The 19,310-nt window shown below is 45.0% G+C and overlaps 1 protein-coding gene across 5 annotated transcripts in view; it reads right to left on the bottom strand.

Moving 5' to 3' along the window:
* The window catches only part of HEATR4 (HEAT repeat containing 4), a 231,879-nt gene that overhangs the window by 170,531 nt on the left and 42,038 nt on the right, over positions 1-19,310 (bottom strand). For 3 of the 5 annotated variants that reach the window (XM_082451581.1, XM_082451582.1, XM_082451584.1), the window contains 5 exons: positions 8,637-9,586; positions 7,496-7,686; positions 6,330-6,470; positions 4,825-5,028; positions 3,324-3,467 (listed from right to left, as the gene is read on the bottom strand). In XM_082451581.1, coding sequence (XP_082307707.1) covers positions 3,324-3,467; positions 4,825-5,028; positions 6,330-6,470; positions 7,496-7,686; positions 8,637-9,517 — 1,561 coding nt within the window. In that variant the 5' untranslated portion in view covers positions 9,518-9,586. Of the gene's footprint in view, positions 1-3,323; positions 3,468-4,824; positions 5,029-6,329; positions 6,471-7,495; positions 7,687-8,636; positions 9,587-18,178; positions 18,293-18,676; positions 18,815-19,310 lie in introns of those variants that run through there. The other 2 variants (XM_082451583.1, XM_082451580.1) reach the window with 2 other exon arrangements.

Genomic DNA, 19,310 nt, shown 5'->3' with positions numbered 1-19,310 from the left:
CAGTTCTTCCCAGTCCAGATGTAATTTATCAGTCAGGGTTCATTTTTTTTTTTTAATTATTTATTTATTTATTCATTTATTTATTTTTGGCTGTGTTGGGTCTTCGTTTCTGTGCGAGGGCTTTCTCTAGTTGTGGTGAGCGGGGGCCACTCTTCATCACGGTGCGCGGGCCTCTCACTATCGCGGCCTCCCTTGTTGCGGAGCACAGGCTCCAGACGCGCAGGCTCAGTAGCTGTGGCTCACGGGCCCAGCTGCTCCGCGGCACGCGGGATCTTCCCAGACCAGGGCTCGAACCCGTGTCCCCCTGCATTGGCAGGCAGATTCTCAACCACTGCGCCACCAGGGAAGCCCAGGGTTCATTTTTAGCATAAGCAATGTTGCCTACAAAGATAGTTCCTATCCTTATCAGGTTATTGGGACAACAGGTAGGCATTTAACTAAAGCTCATTTCTCAAGTAGGAGGGGAAAGTGTTTTGTTAACCTTTTGTCCACAACTAGTTTCATTTTATAGACAAGGAATTTGAAGTTCAGAGAGGTTAACTGACTTCCCAAGATGTGGCAGAGCTAGTTCTATAGCTAAGGTTTTAGAATTTCTAATCTGTCCTTTTTGCTACTACTGTGGGCCACTGTGCCATCTGTTAAGAATGGGCTAGGTGGAAATATGTGCATTTCAGGGGAACAGATAGAAGTCAATTATTTCAAGAAATAATGAGTAAGGTAATTTTCTTTGGGAAGGTGTGGGGAGGAAATAAGACAAATCAAAATCTAGACACCCAGGAAAGGGATCACATGAAAGGGAATGACAAAGGTATTCTCTAATGTATGTTGAAGATTTGGCAAGATAATCTCTTGCCACCTATTTAAGGTTTTCTCTATGTGCCAGGCACTAACACACATCATCGCATTTAATACCCAAGGAAATAAGCGTTTAAAATAAAAAATGTGTACATGTGGAAGCATATAGCAGGGACATCAAACCAAGTCTGGGTGGTGGGGCAGGGAAAACTCCTCAGAGGAAGTGATACCTTAGCTGAAAATTGAAGGGTATGTGTAGAAGTTAATCAGGTAAAGAGGGAGAGGTAGAGTTTCCCAGCAGAGGGAGCAGCAAATTTGAAAACCTGGAGTTAAAATGCCCATATCTGGAACTCAGAAGACAGGAAATAAGTGAAATGAAACTTTAAAAACCTGAAAACTTTGTAGAGATAAAATTAGCCCCCACCTCTAAGAAGTTCCTTGTTTGGTAGAGATGGCAGAAAAGTAAACAGACAATTATGACAGAATGATAAATGCTAGGGCAGAATAATATCAGGATGCTACCGGACTTCCCTGGTGGCGCAGTGGTTAAGAATCTGCCTGCCAGTGCAGGGGACACAGGTTCAATCCCTTGTCTGGGAAGATCCCACATGCCGTGGAGCAACTAAGCCCCTGTGCCACAACTACTGAGCCCATGCGCTGCAACTACTGAAGCCTGCGTGCTGCAACTACTGAAGCCCATGCGCCTAGAGCCCATGCTCCACAAGAGAAGCCACCGCAATGAGAAGCCTGCTCACCGTAGCAAAGAGTAGCCCCCGCTTGCTGCATCTAGAGAAAGACCTCACGCAGCAACGAAGACCCAGCACAGCCAAAAATAAAAAATAAAAATAAATAAAAATTTTGTTAAAAGGATGCTACCATCAGCAGAGAAGGAAGAAGTATCAGCCCAGGCTTCTCACAAAAGGTGGTTTCTGAGAGGGCACTTGGGGGTTAATAAGAGTCAGTTGGTTTTATGTCCTTTCAGCAGCATTTTATAGTTTCTGTCATCTGGGTCCTGTGTCTTGTTAAGCCAGCTCCTTGGTAGATTACAGTTCTGGCTCTTGTAGATGGGAAATTTTCCTTTTTAACTGCTTATTGCTAGCAAAGAAAAAACTATTGACATTTCTTTTTCAAAAGATTACAGACCATTGGGAAAAATGGCCAAGTCCTTAATTCATTTTACAAGGCTAGTAAAAACTAAAACTTGATAAAGATAGTATAAATAAATACAAAACTACCGATTTCACTTACAAATGTAGTAAAACATTCTAAAATATTAACAAATCAAACCCAGTGGAGTAGTAAAAGAAAGATCCATTAGGATTTATTCTAAGAGTTTAACAACAGAATTCATTATATGCACAAATTAAAGGAGAAGAAACTAGAAAATGGCTGGTAAAATTCAACACTCATTTTTGTAATAAATAGAAAAGCTCACATGTATGTTGGCATATGTTTGTAAAAGCATAGGGAAAGTGCTGGAATGCCAAACTAAACATTGGTTACCCTGGGGAATGGCATGGGGGTGGGATTGGAACTGGGAAGTGAGTTGGGGGAAGGTAATCACCTCTTTTTTTTTTTTAATTTTTTTGGCTGCATTGGGTCTTCGTTGCTGCGTGCGGGCTTTCTCTAGTTGTGCCAAGCGGGGGCTACTCTTCGTTGCGGTGCGCGGACTTCTCATTGCGGTGGCTTCTCTTGTTGTGGAGCAGGGGCTCTAGGCACACGGGCTTCAGTAGTTGCGTGGGCTCAGTAATTGTGGCTTGCGGACTCTAGAGTGCAGGCTCAGTATTTGTGGTGCAGGGGCTTAGTTCCTCCGCGGCACGTGGGATCTTCCTGGACCAGGAATCGAACCCATGTCCCCTGCATTGGCAGGCAGATTCTTAAGATTCACTGAGCCACCAGGGAAGTCCCACCTCTTTTTATACTCCTCTGTGTTGACTGATAATGACACTTTATATTTCTTTTGTAATAAAATGTTTAGGAAGCAGAATCTGTAGAATTTATTGGTCGATTGGTTGTGGGAAGAGGAAGGACTTTGTCCAGGATGACTCCCAGCGTCCTAGCTCAGAAACTGCGTGGATTGTGGGGATGCTGATTGCCATGTGGAATGTGGGGAGGGGTCTATGGAGAGGGTGATGAGTTCAGTATGGGACATGTTGAGTTTGAGATGTGCTGTCAAAAGAAGAGCTAAAATGGAGTCGGGAGAAAAGTGTGTGCATTCACACACACATACACATATACTTTTTGGCTATTATGAATGGGATCTCTCAAGGTAGAACAATGTGAACTTACTTGTAAGCTACTGAGCATCAAAGGGTGATGAAATTCGTGCAAAAAGCACTAGACTAGAAGTCAGGAATTTTAAATTCATCTCTATTACTGATAAGTTGTGTATATTCAGGCCAGTCTCTGGGTCTTGGTTTCCATTTTGTGAAATGATCTCAGATAAGCTTCAGGGTCCCCGCCAGTTCAAAATTTCTATGGCTCTGTGAATTGCTTATATTCTCAAGCAGTCCAGTTCTGGCTCTCACCTGAGTCTCCCTGGCTGATGGCAATACGGGGCCGTTCTAAAGCAGCTGTGGCACACGTGATGATGGCTTGGATCCGGATGTCATCATGGATGTCCACCAAGCTCTGCAGCAGGCCCTCTATTGTTTTATGGTGCCACTCGATGACTATACCATGAGGAGGAAAATTAGAAGAGAACCACCTGGTTAGGGCTAGATATTGTGCTGCAGGCAGGTGACAAGAAGTCCCCTTCCCCTAGGACAATTCAAGCAAAACAGCTCAGAAGAATAAAGGGCTCCAGAGATGGAGTCCTGTCCTGAGGGAAGTTATTTCTCTGATGATCCATGTACCCTCTTAGGTAGTTCCCAAACAAAACTCCTAATCCCATCCTATATTCTTTTTTTTTTCTTTTTTTTTTTTGGCTTAAATAACTCTTTGTTGTTATCACCTGGTAAATAGTTAGGTGCAATAAAACATAGTGGTTAAGGGTACTTTGTCGTCAGACATACCTGGTTTGGAATCACAATTACTAGCTATGTGGCCTTGGATAAGTTACTTAACCTCACTGGGCTTGAGATTTCTCATTTGTAAGATGAGAATAATGCTGGAACCCACTGTATTGTGTTACGTTGAGTGTTAAATGAGGTAACTGGACAAAGTGTTTAGCAAAATGCCTGCAAGATAATAAGGGCTCACATGTTAATGATTGTGGTTATCATTAGGTTTCCTTGACTTCGAGGGCTCTTCCATCTGGCTTTCAAGGGCTTCTTCCTTTTATTGCTAACTGCTCTCTTTATAGCTTTGGAGCTTTTATTTCAGTGCTCCCACCACCTGTAGGTGCTCCCTACTGGTAGCTTTTACTCAGAATCTCTTTTCCAACCCTGTTTTTGTTTACCTGAACCAGTTTATGTGATGGATCACCTCTCTTTTTCCTGCACTAACTAAACTAGTTTTTCGTGTTCTGAAAGACAGCAGCCCTTGAGTCTTCAAAGCTTGCAGCTTTCAACACTCCTTGCTGGACCCTTTCTCTGTCCCAGGCACTCAGCCTTCTATTCCCATATCACTGAAGGCAAAGTAAATATATAATAATCCCAAATTTACAAATGAATTTCGGAAAAGGGTTGTATATGCCACAGCCAACTGAAGTTTCTTTTGATCACTGCATTTCCATTGCTTGAGCAGCACATTTCACCCTTTCTTTCATGCATCATTTGTTGAGTGTAAAGTTTCAGAGGTCAGTGAGATAGGGTCTCTGCCTGTGAAGAGTTCTCAGCATAGTGAGTTTCCACAAATTACTGATGTAAAATCTGCCCATGCAAAAAGTATCCAGATAAATGCAACTGTCATTGTGTGAAAAGCTCTTATCTAGTCTAACCTTGATGAGGCAACCAGATTTTTATGTTTCACAAGAGAGGGATGGATTTTCAAAGATTGAGAAACACTAGTCCCAGGTGAGAACCTCCTCCTTCACAAATAACATGCTGATATGTCAGGACCCCCGCCCGCCCCACCCCCTTCACTCACTTAGAGCCCAGCCCATCTTCCATTCCTGCAGCATCCTCCGCAGGACCACCAGTTCCCAAGTCACATTCTCCTTCAGTGACTCTGCCTGCTTCTTCAGTCTCCTGGTCTTCATGGGCATGTCCTCCTCACCCACCTGCAGCAGCAGATCCTTGGCTGGTATGGGCAAAGCTGTCCAGCGCATGGCTCCTTTCACAGGCCTGCAAGCTGTGCGGGGCAGCAGTATGAGGCATTCTGCCCACTGCCCTAAACCTGCGTTCCCAGCCAGCATCACATTCCTATTCCTGGCTAGCACTAAGGCAAAACGAAACTGTCAAGAGCCAACTTTCCTGTGATTATGTAGGAAACTGAGTACAAGTCCCATAGGGAGTTATGACAAGTCCTGACTACAAACATGATAAAGCCATGATGATGGGGCAGAGAAATTTGGGGAAGAAAAGTTGAGATACATATAAGCCTTTTTATAAGTTTAATAAATCTTTAGGAATATAAATATGTTTATATGTAACAACGCTTGCTCATAAAATTCAATATTTGATATATTGCCATTTAAAGTAGAATGTAATTGGCCATTAATTCCTAATTCATTAAGTTTTCTTTTTAATGTTTTTAATTTGGGAGGAGGAATGGTGCTATAAGCTGCTAAGTGTTTACAAGTGCCTTGCTGTAGGAATGATTAGTGTCTCAGTTTTAATGAGGCAGCTGAAGCCCTGGAAGGTGACTTGCCAAGACCCAACCCAAGGCTTTGCTACATGCTTTCTTCACTGCTTTATAATGGTAGCCCTCAGCAAAGGAGGAGGCTGTGTGAGTTTGGTGGAAGCTGCCCACACCTGCCATCATTAGCGCTTCCTCTGCTCTAGAGGCTATTGCCTCTAGACCCAGGCAGCACTGGAGACAGAGGTTTGGGGCTGGTGGGAAAAAGAATGGTTCACTACTGCTGCTAGTTTCTGCACACCAGGGGGCCCATCTGAAAGGTGACATTGCAAAAGAGTCATGGGGAATGGAGACATAGTCTCTGGAGGATGGGCACTTTTTGTTTCATAAGTTTATTTCTTGGTTAACTCCTTTCCCTCTACCTTACCTAACTTACAGAATGAAGAATGATGTACTCATGAAACAGAAATTTGAAACACAGGTTGATTCTAGGGCCTGAAGCAGGTATGGGCCTGAGAATGGAGTGGGAGGGTAGAGCCAGCCCAAGGAAAAAGGGCAGAGTGCTAGATCAGGGGTTTGATGTACTTCCTTTGGAAGCATTAAGGTGGGATCTGTCTTATTAGTAATTACTGGCCCTAAACCACTTGGTTACAACTAAGTTCCGTCTCATTTCAGCTGTATGGGCCACAAAGGCTTTTCCCGTTACAAATAGTATTTTATAATTTTATGAGATGATTTTTAGTTAGTAGGAAGGGACTCCCCTAGATGCTGGTGGTGTCCCAGCCTATGAAACAGGGGCCTTAAAGAACTAACCCTACTTCCACCTTTACCCCCATTATCAGCTTCCTGCTTACATGGTTCAGGAACTGGCTGGGAAGTCCACCTTTCTGGGGTTTCAGGGAAGATCTTAGATAGCTGCTTGTTGTATCGATTGAGGTTTTCCAGGAAAATTTGGTCTCTCTTTGCACCAATCTGGTGGATGATCTGGACTTTATCTGTGAACAGATAAATAATGAGTCCCTAGAACCTGCCTCCTTCCTCTCTTCCTGGGTTTTTGGTCACCAGGATCAGACCCAATTTCCTTTTGCGCTACTCTAAGCCTCTAGGACTCATGACTGCCGTGCTCTGGGGGCATCCCTTGAAGGTGACTGTTGCTTGGAAGTATGACCTGGTGGCCTCATAAAAGCCTGGAAGCCAAGTCAGAACCTAACTTACAGGCATTGTCCCCTATGAAAAGCTAGATACTAATGAAGGGTTACCTAATTCATCTCTTATCAGTCATAAATACCTTTGTCTGAATAATTTTGTTAAACATTTTAAGAAGACTTTCAGTTGAAAGCAGTTTCGGAACAAGATGGGGGTAGGGAAGAATAAACAGCTTGGAACGTGCAGTCCTAGATTGTGTATCCTGGAAGCCCAGGCATCTAAAGGATAGCAGGATGGAAGGGGAAGGTAGTGGACATTCATGGGTATCGGGCAAGAAGCACAATATTTCTTGTCTACTTAAAGTGCATTTTTGTTAATATTGTTTTACAAATAAGGTATGTAAGGCTCAGACGGCTTATATAATTTGCTGAAGGTTAGTAGGAAGGGGCTAAGCCAGGCTTTAAGCTCAGATCTCCAGAGCCTGTGATTGTTTTTTCCAACATAGCACCTCATTGGGGGAATTATCTCAGTGAGAGAAGGGAGAACAGAGAAGAGGTAGGTTGTTCCCAAAGCTGAATCTTGCTTACTTTGCAATCCTACCTCCACTACCTCTTTAGTAAACATAAAGGGATAGAGAGAGGGGAAAGAGGAAGAAGAGTTTCCTTCCTATCAGATACCTACCCCCTGTCCCCGGCCTCCACCCCACAAACCCCAAAAAAAACCTCCTGTGCTAGTAACCAGGAGGTGTCAACATGACACTTGGTTCATCCAGGGCCTCTTATCCACACCCATGACTGTTTTATCTCCCAGCTACCTTCCACCTCCCTGCTCCATGTCCCCCTCGGCCCCCACTACAGGGCCCCAGCTCCATTACCGAAGTAAATCTCCTGTTCAAAGGTGTTGTCTGTGGAGTAAGCAAACTTTCCAGCTCGGGGATTCACCTGTCGGAAGTGGCTCTGCCTTGGGGGCTGGTAGACGCTCCCCTTTCCATCGATGTCCTCAGCAGTCTTATTGATGCCAGGCATGCTTTCAACTGTCTGCACTTGCAGCAAGTAATTGGGCAATCTTGGAATGAGTGACATGGGGAGAAAAGGGGGGACAGGTAGCTTTAATACTGGTGCCCTTAGAGGGTGCATGGACTTGGGCCAGGGAACCCACCTCCTACATTACCTCACTTTACCTATTATGTGTGTGGTTATTTAGTGGACAGACTGTAAGCTCTTTAAAGGATAGGTCCATGTTGGTTCATTTACATTGTATTTCCAGCACTTTGCAGAGTGCCTGGAAAGTGGTGGCAATGCAATTTATATTTGTCCAATAAATGAATAAATAAATGTTTCCACTTATCTTTAGTTCTCTTTTAGGAATCAGGGATGTTATAGCTCCAGTCTTCCTTCCAGTTATAAATAAAAAGGAAGCAATGTGAGAAACATGCAGTAATCCTCTTCTCTAAGCTTGTTTCTTTCTCCATCCTGCTGCCAGTCAGTTTTCGAGTCAGTTGACACACTGGCTCCTTATTTAGACTGAGGCAGGACCAAACCTCATGAGGTCTCTGCCTTCCTCACTCCCACCGTGGATTCGTTTCTAGGAGCACCTGGATAGTACCTGGAACAGGAGAATGGCTCAGTCTGCTGGGAAAGGCTGAGAACCCATTCCTTTAAAGGCAGTGGTTCTCAGCTGGGAGCAGCTTTGTCCCTCAAAGGGACATGTGTCAATGTCTGGAGACATCTTTGGTTGTCACACCTGGAGAGTGCTACTGGCATGCAGTAGGCTGCTGCTAAACATCCTACAGTGCACAGGACCAGCCCCACAACAAAGAATTATCCAGCCCAGCACGTCAGGAGTGCTGAGGTTGCGAAACCTTACTTTGTGGAAATCTTAGCAGGTTGGTGGTGGAAAACACAAGAGGTTAATGTGACAGTGTGTTCTGAAGTAAGGAGTGTGAGGCCACCCAGGAGTCCTTGAAGGGGAGCCAGGGATTCTCAAAGGCGCACCCGAGGCCCCAGCCAGTCTACCTATAATAGACAGGAAGCAGCAGCTCTGGCTTCTTTTCCTCCTGGGTGGGCAGAACGACACTTCGATCCTCAAATTCTGCTGTCTCTTCTTCCTCCAGCTGTTTTAAGAGCTCCAGGTCGCTGGAGGAAGTGAGCTCGTCCCGGATGTGGCTCCAGTCGTATTGCTGGTGCAAGAAGCTCTGCCACTTACTGGGGGACACCCCAGGCCTCAGAGGACGCTTGTTCTGGATCCATCGGGCAGTGCGCTTGTTAAGCTTTTCCAGCATGACAGCCTGCCATGCTCTGGCCTCCTTCTCAGGAGGTGGAAGCCAGGTTTCCCTCTCCTCCAGGTTCACATCTGGAGAAAGTGACAGATCCAGCACGTCCAGCTCCCTGCTTGGATGAAGATTGAGAGGACCAGATGCTTCCTGGACTGCGCTTGCTGGCTTTGATTTCTTCAGCTTCTTAAGATTGGCAGAGCTTTCCGTCTTCATAGCCTGGGAGGTGACCCTTGTTGAGGGACCTGAAAAATCCAAGAACTTGAAGCTGATGGGCTTCTCAGGTCGGGGCTTCCTGACTTGGGGAGGCTGGATGATGCTGTCTGCATCGTAGAGATGGTCAAAGCTGTATTGGCTGTAAGGAATGCTGGCCAGCCCTCGCTGCTGCACCACCTCCTGAGAAAAGGTGAGGTTTGCAGCTGCCTGTTTCAAATATAGGTTCTTGAGGTTTGCACAGTGCTGCGGGCTGGAGTGGAAGACTGGAGGCACACTGGAAACGGAGGCGCACTCCTCCTTGTTTCTTGGTTTTAAGTAGGAGAAAATCATGCCCCATCCCAGCCGTGGGGAGAGTGACTGGCGGAAATGCTGGGAGAGAAAGGTCTTTCCCTTCTCGGTCTTAGTCATTGTTTCCCAGCAAATGCTTCCTTCCACACTGCCTGGTCCAGTGGAGGACCTGGAGGCATGACCAGGCACCTGTTAAGGGGATGGGAAGAACTGGTGAGAGCTCTAGGTCAGTAGAAATTGGTAGCCCGTAGCAGTCAGTAAGAAAAGAACTTGGAGAACAGGTAGGGGAGGGGGGAAGCCATGGGCATTAGAAAGACAAAAGAAAGAAATGCTGCAACATTTGAAATGGTCCTTGTTCAGACCTTTGCTTCCAGTTCTCACATTTGTCCCAAAGTTCAGACCCTCATCTCCTTATGAGGGATTACTGCTTTTCAGCAGTATCCCAGGTTTCCAGTTTTTCCCCAAAAGTTGCTTTCTCCCTGTTCAAAGAACTTACAGCATAAAGTTCAGACAACTCAGCCTGGCATTCAGGGTTCTCCCTGAGTATGGCCCCAGTTTATGACCTTGTCCTGACATGTAACCTCTCCTCTCGACTCTCCTAGCTCTTCTCTGAGTGTTCTTCCCTCCACAAGTAGATCTTCCTTCTGTGCCATGTGAAGCCTTTCTTCCATACTTGACACAAATTCTGTCCATTCTTCCAGGCCCAGCTCAATTCCTCCCTACTCCGTAACTCTTTCTTGACCTATCCAGGCCTCCGTGTCATACACAGATTTACAAATCACTCCTAGTCCATTCCAGTTATTTTAACTTTTAACCCTGTGACACCTCACATCGTTAAATATTTGGCTCCTTAACTGCACCGTAAGGACCACGTCTCCAGTCTGTTGTCCTTCAGGCACCCAGTACTTTTCTATATTGTTACACAGTCTTCATTGTTAAAATGTTTTACAGCTACAGAATATTTTATCAAATAGGTAAATCACCTTAGCTCTTAATTATCAGGCAAGTTGTTTCCAGGTTTTAGCTAGCATGGAAAACACTGTAGAGAACAAATGCCTAGAGTTAGTGCTTTTAAAAAATTTTTCCTTCTGAAGCACTTCCTTGGCCTGATAATGATAATTGACAATTATGAGTACTTTGCTAAGGGCTTTACACTGGGATGATATTATGGTCTTTATTGCCTGTGGGAAGAAGCTGAGGCTCAGAGAGGTAGGTAAATTACTTCAGATCACATAGGCCATAAGTAGCAGAGTCAGGCTTCAAAGTCAGCTGCTAGATTCCACCCCAGAGCACTTAACTTCTGTGCCACACTGGCTTTGGCTCCCTACCACTCATTTTGTTGGCCTTGCCATTCCCAGGGGCAGGTGACACTGCCCCCCCACCTCTGCCCCAAGCATGAAGGTGAGACCATTATTCTGTTGTGCTTAGTGCCAACTCCTGCCTTTCCTGCCCTGTGCACAGGGTACCCCTTAGCCTGGATCTGACTCTTCTCTCTTTCACAACACCCAGCACTGTACCTTCTCTTTTTAGGGCTTGATTTATTCCATTGTCTTCTGTGTATTAAATCTGTCCTCTTGGTAAGGGTCAGCTTTTACCTAGATGTCACTAGGCCAGAATTAATGACCTAACTCACATTAAGTCACACATGATTAATGTGATGTCCCTCCAGGAATTTTTGCACATAAGATTAAATTTAGTTGTTCCATCTCTTCACAATCACGAAGGCAACATGGCTACCAGTAAAAGTCAGACTAAAAAAATTAGGGCAAGGCTAGAGGGTGGTCACAAGGTGCTGTTTTTCTTTAAACAGTGTCTACTCTCACTGGTTGAAAATGAACTGCGAAATGAACACAATATTAGTGTTCTCCTGCCTTGTGTATTGCCTAATAGAACATCTTATTCTTAACATATCAGTGTGTCAGTATCTTGCTCCTAAGTCAGGGGGCATTTTGAGCCTAAACACTTGAAAAACAGAATGAGGACTGGTTTCACCCTAAGATGACTACCTATATGGAATGATTTGGGATGTCCCCAGATATATGCCCTTTAGCCTGTGACATACAGAATCTTTGGTTACAATGCTATCATCACAGAAAGAATACCATGTTATCATTATCAGTTATTATAAATTCTCAAGGAATAGTTATCATCATCTAAGATACTGGCTTGTTGAAAAAGGATGAAACACATGATAGATATGTTTTTGTAAAGGAATTGGGACAGGACAAAATGTTCTAAGGTTTGGTCAAAAGAGGTCTGTCCTGGATGGACTTAGAGTCAGAAGACAAGTGTCAGGCCAGGTTCTGCACTTCCCAGCCATGTTTAAATGATTTAATATCCCTTGTTTGCCTTAGTTTGCCAATCTGAAAATAGAGTCTGATACCTGTTATAATTTAGTGTTGATATGAAGCTCAAAATTAGGGAACATGTATGAAAGTTCTCTGCAAGCTGCAAAGTATTACATAACTGTGAGGAATTGTTATTGATTTAGAGCCTGGAGTATTGTCCTTAGAAGGCAACTCTCTGGGGCCCCACAGGTAGATGCACTGGGCACTTAGGGAAAAGTTTAGGAATACTGGGGCCCTAGGCAATTAAGAGAGGGAAGAAAAGACCGACAAACAGAGTTTGGAAGCTCCATATTATCCAAACTTAAATGTTACTTGGACTAACATTGAGGCAGGGTCCCCTCCCAACAAATAGCCCTTAAGAACCAAAAGCAGAGTGGCAGGTTCCAGGTGCTTTTGTGCACTGACAGCATGAGAAATTGAATAAATTACATCCTACAGTTATTCAAACCTGGCATAACTGCAGATCAGGCCCTGTAATCTGGTAAGTAGCAACCACCAGATTATCTCTTGCACTTCTAGGAACTTGGCTAGACAGGCAGGAGTGGGGCTGAAAGGTTTATGCCACATGTGTCCAGTTAAACCTGATATAAAAATCCAGACTCAAAATGGGTGCTATCTCAGAGGTTCCAAATTTAGTTCCACTCTTCTGTTCACCTTCCCAGTCCCCTACCTTCACCCCCTGGTCTGTTGCCTTTATTCTGCAGAAATAGTTGAAGTGGGCTAAATAATGCATGCTGAAAGGAGTAATATCTTGCTTTTGTCCTTCTGTTACTAAAGCAGTGGAAACTGCCACAGAAGAAAAGCCTATAAACCTTAGCACAGTATCTTCTGAGAGGTTTTTTTTTAAAAAAAAAAATTATTTATTTATTTATTTAATTTATTTTGGCTGCGCCAGGTCTTAGTTGTGTCACGCGGGGTCTTCGTCACAGCATGTGCGATCTTCTTAGCTGCAGCACTCGGGATTTTAGTTGCGGCACGTGGAGTTATTAGTTGCGGCATGCGGGATCTAGTTCCCTGACCAGGGATGGAACCCGGGCCCCCTGCATTGGGAGTGTGGAGTCTTATCCACTGGACCACCACAGAAGTCCCATCTTCTGAGAGTTTTAGACAAGTAATACACTCTGATCTACACCCACAGATTCTGAAGTTCTGAGGAAGGGCCCAAGAGGGGACAGTCAGCTTCTGTGACAGTGCTTGTTAGATACAGTTAAAGGACCTTCTGCATCAAGATCACCTGAGGATTTTGTTAAAATGCAGATTCCTGTGTCCCACACTCTAGAATATTGATTCAGTAGGCTGCAAGTGAAGCCTAGAGATCTGCATTTTAACAAGCTCTCAGGTTTTTATACACATTAAATTTAGAGAAACCATAGCTCCAAAACGTATCTGTGGGATTTGTGAAGGAAGTTTGGTTAGTGGGGAGAGTGGGATCAGGGAACACAGCCTCTTAACCTGGCTTATTTCAAATACCCTCTCTCTGCTGCCTCTTTTTTTTTTTTTTTTTTTTTAAGTAAAGTATTTTAAAAATTAATTTATTTTTTGGCTGTGTTGGGTCTTCGTTGCTGCACATGGGCTTTCTCTAGTTGCGGCGAGCGGGGGCTACTCTTCGTTGCGGTGCGCGGGCTTCTCATTGCGGTGGCTTCTCTTGTTGCGGAGCACAAGCTCTAGGTGTGCAGTCTTCAGTAGTTGTGGCACGTGGGCTTCAGTAGTTGTGGCGCACAGGCTCAGTAGTTGCGGCTCACGGGCTCTAGAGCGCACACTCAGTAGTTGTGGCGCGGGGGCTTAGTTGCTCTGCGGCATGTGGGATCCTCTCAGACCAGGGCTCGAACCCGTGTGCCCTGCATTGGCAGGTGGATTCTTAACCACTGTGCCACCAGGGGGGTCCCTGCTGCCTCTTTCTTAACAGAAAGTTCCCTTCATTTTTTTTCCCCTCTACTTTCTTTTTCTTTTTTCTTTCTTTCCTTTTTTTTTTTTGGCATGCCAAGTGGCTTGGGGGATTTTAGTTCCCCTACCAGGGACTGAACCTGGGCCACAGCAGTGAAAGTCCTAACCACTGGACTGCCAGGGAATTCCCTCCCCTCTCCTTTCTAATTCCCATTCTTTGCCATGCACTCATACAGATATACTGCTGTCTCATGAGATTACTCTGGAAATGCTGCCATAAAGATAATCTGTTACAACTCTTTTATATTAGGTTTCATAACCAAGGTCTGGAGAGCAGACATGTGACTAAGATCACAGTACTGCTTAGTACCTGAAGCAACACACTGACACTTTGACACTTAATCCAAAATATTTTCAACTACTTCTGTCTGCCTCTCATCATTCATCTGATGCTAATAAGCTCCTTTCACATACTGATGAAGCAGCAGTGTTTTGAAACTACCTTCAAAGTGGCTTCCCACACACAGTCTTCAAAGGAAAGCAAGCTTCTTCCATCTTAAACCTTCCTTAGTTTTAGGTTCCAAAGCTGCTTATATTGGTTACTAGGCAACCACCTCTTAAAATTCCATGAGTCTACTCACAGAACCTGTGGGTTCAATCGGGTATCTTCAGCTATTTATTAAATTTCCTTCTTTGTAAATTGAGCTTTGGGAAGTTGCATTGTATTTACTGATTGGTGGCAAAATGGATTTCTTGGTCATCCTTTGAAAAATAAACCTCTAGGTCTATGCAGCTCAATGTCCCCTCCCCCCGCCCCCATTCATTCATAAGTCCTACTGAGAAAGAGACAAAGCAAGGGAACACATGAACACCCAGCTCTGGCATGCTTCAGACCACCAGGTTGATAGAACAAACAGTAAAGCAGAATGAGTGTCTTTGGGACCTTTCCCATTCCCCTTTCATCTCTGCCCCTGCTTAATCTCCTTCCTTCACACAGTTCAGTTCCATCTCCCCTGCTTCCCAAATTCTGGCTAGGTTGTCAGCCAATAACACTATTTTTTTACAAGGGGACTCTTCAAGTCCTATATTTTTAATAATAAAATTCCAGGCCTACAGAATACTGGTTTTCAGGCTTCCCCTTGTGAAAAGAACTAATTTGTCCTGACAGTAAAGAAGATTTCTGGCCATAAAGTTCTGTCTGTCTCGTTGATCTGGGGCTGTGCTATTCAGGTGGTCACCGTCTCTTGCTGACCAACCTGAGCACTAACTTTAGTGCTAGGGCTCAATTTGTGCTCAGACCCTGGGTCCCTCACAAAAGAGTGAAAGGACATGTTCTCTGAGATGAAATGAATGAAAGAATTAAAAAATTGAATATTAAAACACTGGTTAAGGTTCCTCAAGAAATTAAAATTACCATGTGATCCAGCAATTCCATTTCTGGGTATATACCCAAAGAATTGAAAGCAGAGGCTCATACAGATGTTTGTACGCCCATGCTCATAGCATATTCACAACAGCCAAAAGGTGGAAGCAACCTAAATGTCCATCGATGGATGAATGGATAAACAAAATGTGGTATATACATACAATAGAATATTATTCAGCTTTAAAAAGGAATAAAATGCCAATACATTCTACATATATGGGTGAACCTGGAAGACATGCAAAGTGAAATAAGCCAGACACAAAAGGACAAATACTGTATGATTCCACTTATCTAAGGTACTTAGAATAGTCAAATAATAGCTACAGAAAGTGGAATAATGATGTCCAAGGGGCTGTGATGGAGAGGGAGGAATGAGGAGTTGTTTAATAGGTACAGAATTTCAGTTTGGGTGATGAAAAAGGAGATAGGGTTAAAGGTTGCACAACAATGTGAATGTACTTAGGTAACTATGCATTTTAAAATGGTAAATTTCATCTTTGTGTATTACCACAGTTTAAAAAAACCAACCCTGTTTAATTATAAAAGCCATGTGTTTTTTGGTGATAGAAATTCTGCACAAAGAAGAAAATTAAAACTACTCATGGGATTTCCCTGGTGGCGCAGTGGTTGAGAATCCGCCTGCCAATGCAGGGGACACTGGTTCGAGCCCTGGTCCGGGAGGATCCCACATGCCGCGGAGCAGCTAAGCCTGTGCGCCACAACTACTGAGCCTGTGCTCTAGAGCCCGTGAGCCACAACTACTGAGCCCGCGTGCCACAACTACTGAAGCCCATGCGCCTAGAGCCCGTGCTCCACAACAAGCCACCACAATGAGAAGCCCGCGCACCGCAATGAAGTGTAGCCCCCACTCACCACAACTAGAGAAAGCCTGCATGCAGCAACAAAGACCCAACATAACCAAAAATAAATAAAATTAAATTTAAAAATTTATTAAAAACTACTCATGATACCCCAAAGCCTAAAAGACAACAGTTTAGGGTAGCTTTCTACTAGTCTTTTTTTTTTTTTTAATGTTTTTATATATATATATATATATATATATATGTATATATACTTAAGTTATACAAACTGTTCTCTACCTGCTTTCAATGTCATGAAAATTTCCTCATCATATTCTTCTGCTATATCATTTTTAATGGCTACATCTCTTCTGTTGCATTAATGCATCACAATTAAATTGACTAAACCAAATTTATATTGCTAGTTTCTTTTTCCTCTATTAAAACAACGATATGGAGGCTTCCCTGGTGGCGCAGTGGTTGAGAATCTGCCTGCCAATGCAGGGGACACGGGTTTGAGCCCTGGTCTGGGAAGATCCCACATGCTGCGGAGCAACTAGGCCTGTGAGCCACAACTACTGAGCCTGCGCGTCTGGAGCCTGTGCTCCGCAACAAGAGAGGCCGCGATAGTGAGAGGCCCGCGCACCGCGATGAGAAGTGGCCCCCGCTTGCCGCAACTAGAGAAAGCCCTCGCACAGAAACGAAGACCCAACACAGCCATAAATAAATAAAATTTTAAAAAAACAAAAACAAAACAACGATATGGTAAACATTGGTATAGCCAAATATCTACGCACATTTATGAATGTTTATTTAGGCAAAGTTTCTAGAAGTGGAATTGTGAGTCAAAGAGAATGCATCTTTTAAATATTCTTAACCAGGTTGCTCTGAAAAGGTCATACCAGCGTATACATCCACCAACAGTATATGAATGTCTGTTTCCCAAATCTTCTCAACTAGGACATCATCATGTGAGAGACAAAGCATAATGGTTCAGAGCACAGGCTCTGGAATTGGATTGCAAAGGTATAAATCCCAGCATTTCCACTTTCTAGCTGTGTGATCTTCAGCAAATAAATTCACCTCTCTGGGCCTTAATTTTCTCATAAGGTTCTTGTAAGGATTAAGAGTTAGCTATTATTATTTACCATCTTTAGTTTGAGTCTCTTGTGCACAAAATACACTGTGAAGTATCCCACAGAACCAGTACAAAAGTAATTAGAGCTAAAGGGAGTTGCATGATTAATGACCAGCAGGACAGGAGAACATTTGAAACTAGGTAAAAAGTCTTGTCTGGGAAGTTCATGGGGGTGGCCTTATTAGGAGCAGAGGCAAACACAGGTTTTGTGGGCTTGAAGCTTATACAATTTGCAGGTTTCTCTAATAGAAAGGATATGAATTCATGAACGTAAAATCAAGTACAAGGCCTTGGAAAGGGCCTGCAGTTAAGTTTGATGAAAAATTCACCACTGGATGGAACCCATAGCTTATGAAATAGTGGGAAAAGGTGAGCAGTCCAGGGCGAGAGGGAGATAACGTTTGCCTAAATGGAGCAATATGAGTTCGGATAACAAAATAACAACTATTACCTCATTTGGCTGTTTTTACACCCATAAGGAATGAAAGTGAGGTCACACAGCTAGTAAGACGCCAGGCCCCTTAGTTGTGGAATAGTGTGGAAAAATAATCATAATAGACAAATAACATACAAGCAAAACACCATGGTGCACATTTTATTTTTATTTTCAATTTTTTTTTTTGGCCGTGCCGCACAGCATGGAGAACTTCCCCTAACAGGGATCGAACTCATGCCCCCTGCATTGGAAGAGCAGTGTCTTAACCACTGGACCACCAGGGAGGTCTTTTTTTTTTTTATGGTGCACATTTTAAATGAAAAGACCTATGATTATTAGCCGATGTGAATTACTCTAAGTGACAAAACTCAATTCCAGTCCACTCCTCTGGCTATGAATATTACCGAACATAAGTCCATGTGCCTGACGCACAATGAGGCCAAACAATACCAAAACGTTGGAGTTTGGAACAGAGAAAGGTTTATTGCAGGGCCATGCAAGGAGATTGGTGGCTCATGCCTTAAAAACCCCAAACTCCCCTAAAGCGTTCAGCAAAGCGCTTTTATAGGAAAGGTGGAGGGGGCGTGGTGAGTTGTTGCAAACTTCTTGATGTTAGATCCTTTTTTAAAAAAAAAAAATGTATATTTATTTAGTCTGCTCTGGGTCTTAGTTGCGGCATGCTTGCGGGATCTAGTTCCCCGACCAGGGATCGAACCCCGGGCCCCTGCATTGGGAGCAGGGAGTCTTACCCACTGGACCACCAGGGATGTTCCAGATCCTTTGTTCTTGAGGTCAGGTCAGGTCAAGGTCAGGTAACGATGTTCTCATAAATCTCCACCAAACAAATGTTATTCTCTGTTCCGGCCTGAAAGGGCAAGGTCCCAAGGCACAACTTTCACCCTCAGGGCCGGGTCCCTAGACCCTGCCCAGCCGTCATCACTGAGGGAGCAAGGTGTCCAGGACCCAACTGGCCCTCAGGGGTCCCTCAGGCTCCTCAGGCCGCCCAAAAGGCGGGGGTCAGGTCCCACAGACTGCGACCCAGGCAGACTACCGCTGCCATTAGGTCGCAGAGGCGGGCATGGGGGAGAGGTTCACCACTGCGTCAAGGCCTGGGCCCCGCCAGTGGGCAGCCTTGGCAAGGGCTCTGAAGCCCTACAGGACACAGCCCCCAGGGCACCTGCTGGCAGGAGGCTGCGGAGGGCCTGGAGGGCCCCAGGGAGAAGGCCGTGATCTGATTCACCTCTTACCTCACTCTCCGCTGGAGGACCACCGCCGGGCAAACAGTTGGCGGAGCAGGACCGCTAATCGCCTCTCTAACCTTCCCGCTTTGGGGTTCTCACGGTAACCGGTCGCCCAGGGTAACTGCGTACAGCAACGGCTGCGCGCCAAGGGCTGCTCGCTGCCCCGCTCCACCAGAGGATCCCGGGCAGGCTCAGGGGCTCGATCCCGCCGAGGGGCCGGCGCTGCCTCAGCTGCCGTCTGCCTTAGCAGCTAGGCTGGGGGCGGGGGCGGGGGCAGAGGCCGGGGTCGCCCCGGTCGGCCCCGGGCCCGCATCGGAGCCAATCGGGCGGCTGGCTGCAGGAGGCGGCGGTGGTCTCACGCTCCTACATCATGGAGGCCCCGGGGTCCGGCCGGCGCGCCCTGCCCTATTACATTAATTTTGGAGACTGGACACTTTGTTAAGGGCCAGGTTCCTTCAGGGGCAGCCCGGTCCAGCCCACGCTGCACGAGCCAAAGAGCTCCTGAGAGGCAAAACTAGGAAAATTTTTCCCAACATAAAGTTCCTGTGTGTCTGCTTTCGCTCTTGCTTTTAAAGGTCGGCCACTGATTGGCAGGACTTCGCGGCCCTCCAAAGAGTTATAGCAGGCTGCTCGGCCCCAT

Source organism: Balaenoptera physalus, assembly GCF_965194825.1.
Source record: "Balaenoptera physalus genome assembly, chromosome: 2".
Lineage (NCBI taxonomy): Eukaryota > Metazoa > Chordata > Mammalia > Artiodactyla > Balaenopteridae > Balaenoptera > Balaenoptera physalus.
Note: the sequence above shows the minus strand (reverse complement) of the source record. Positions and strands in the feature narration are given on the sequence as shown.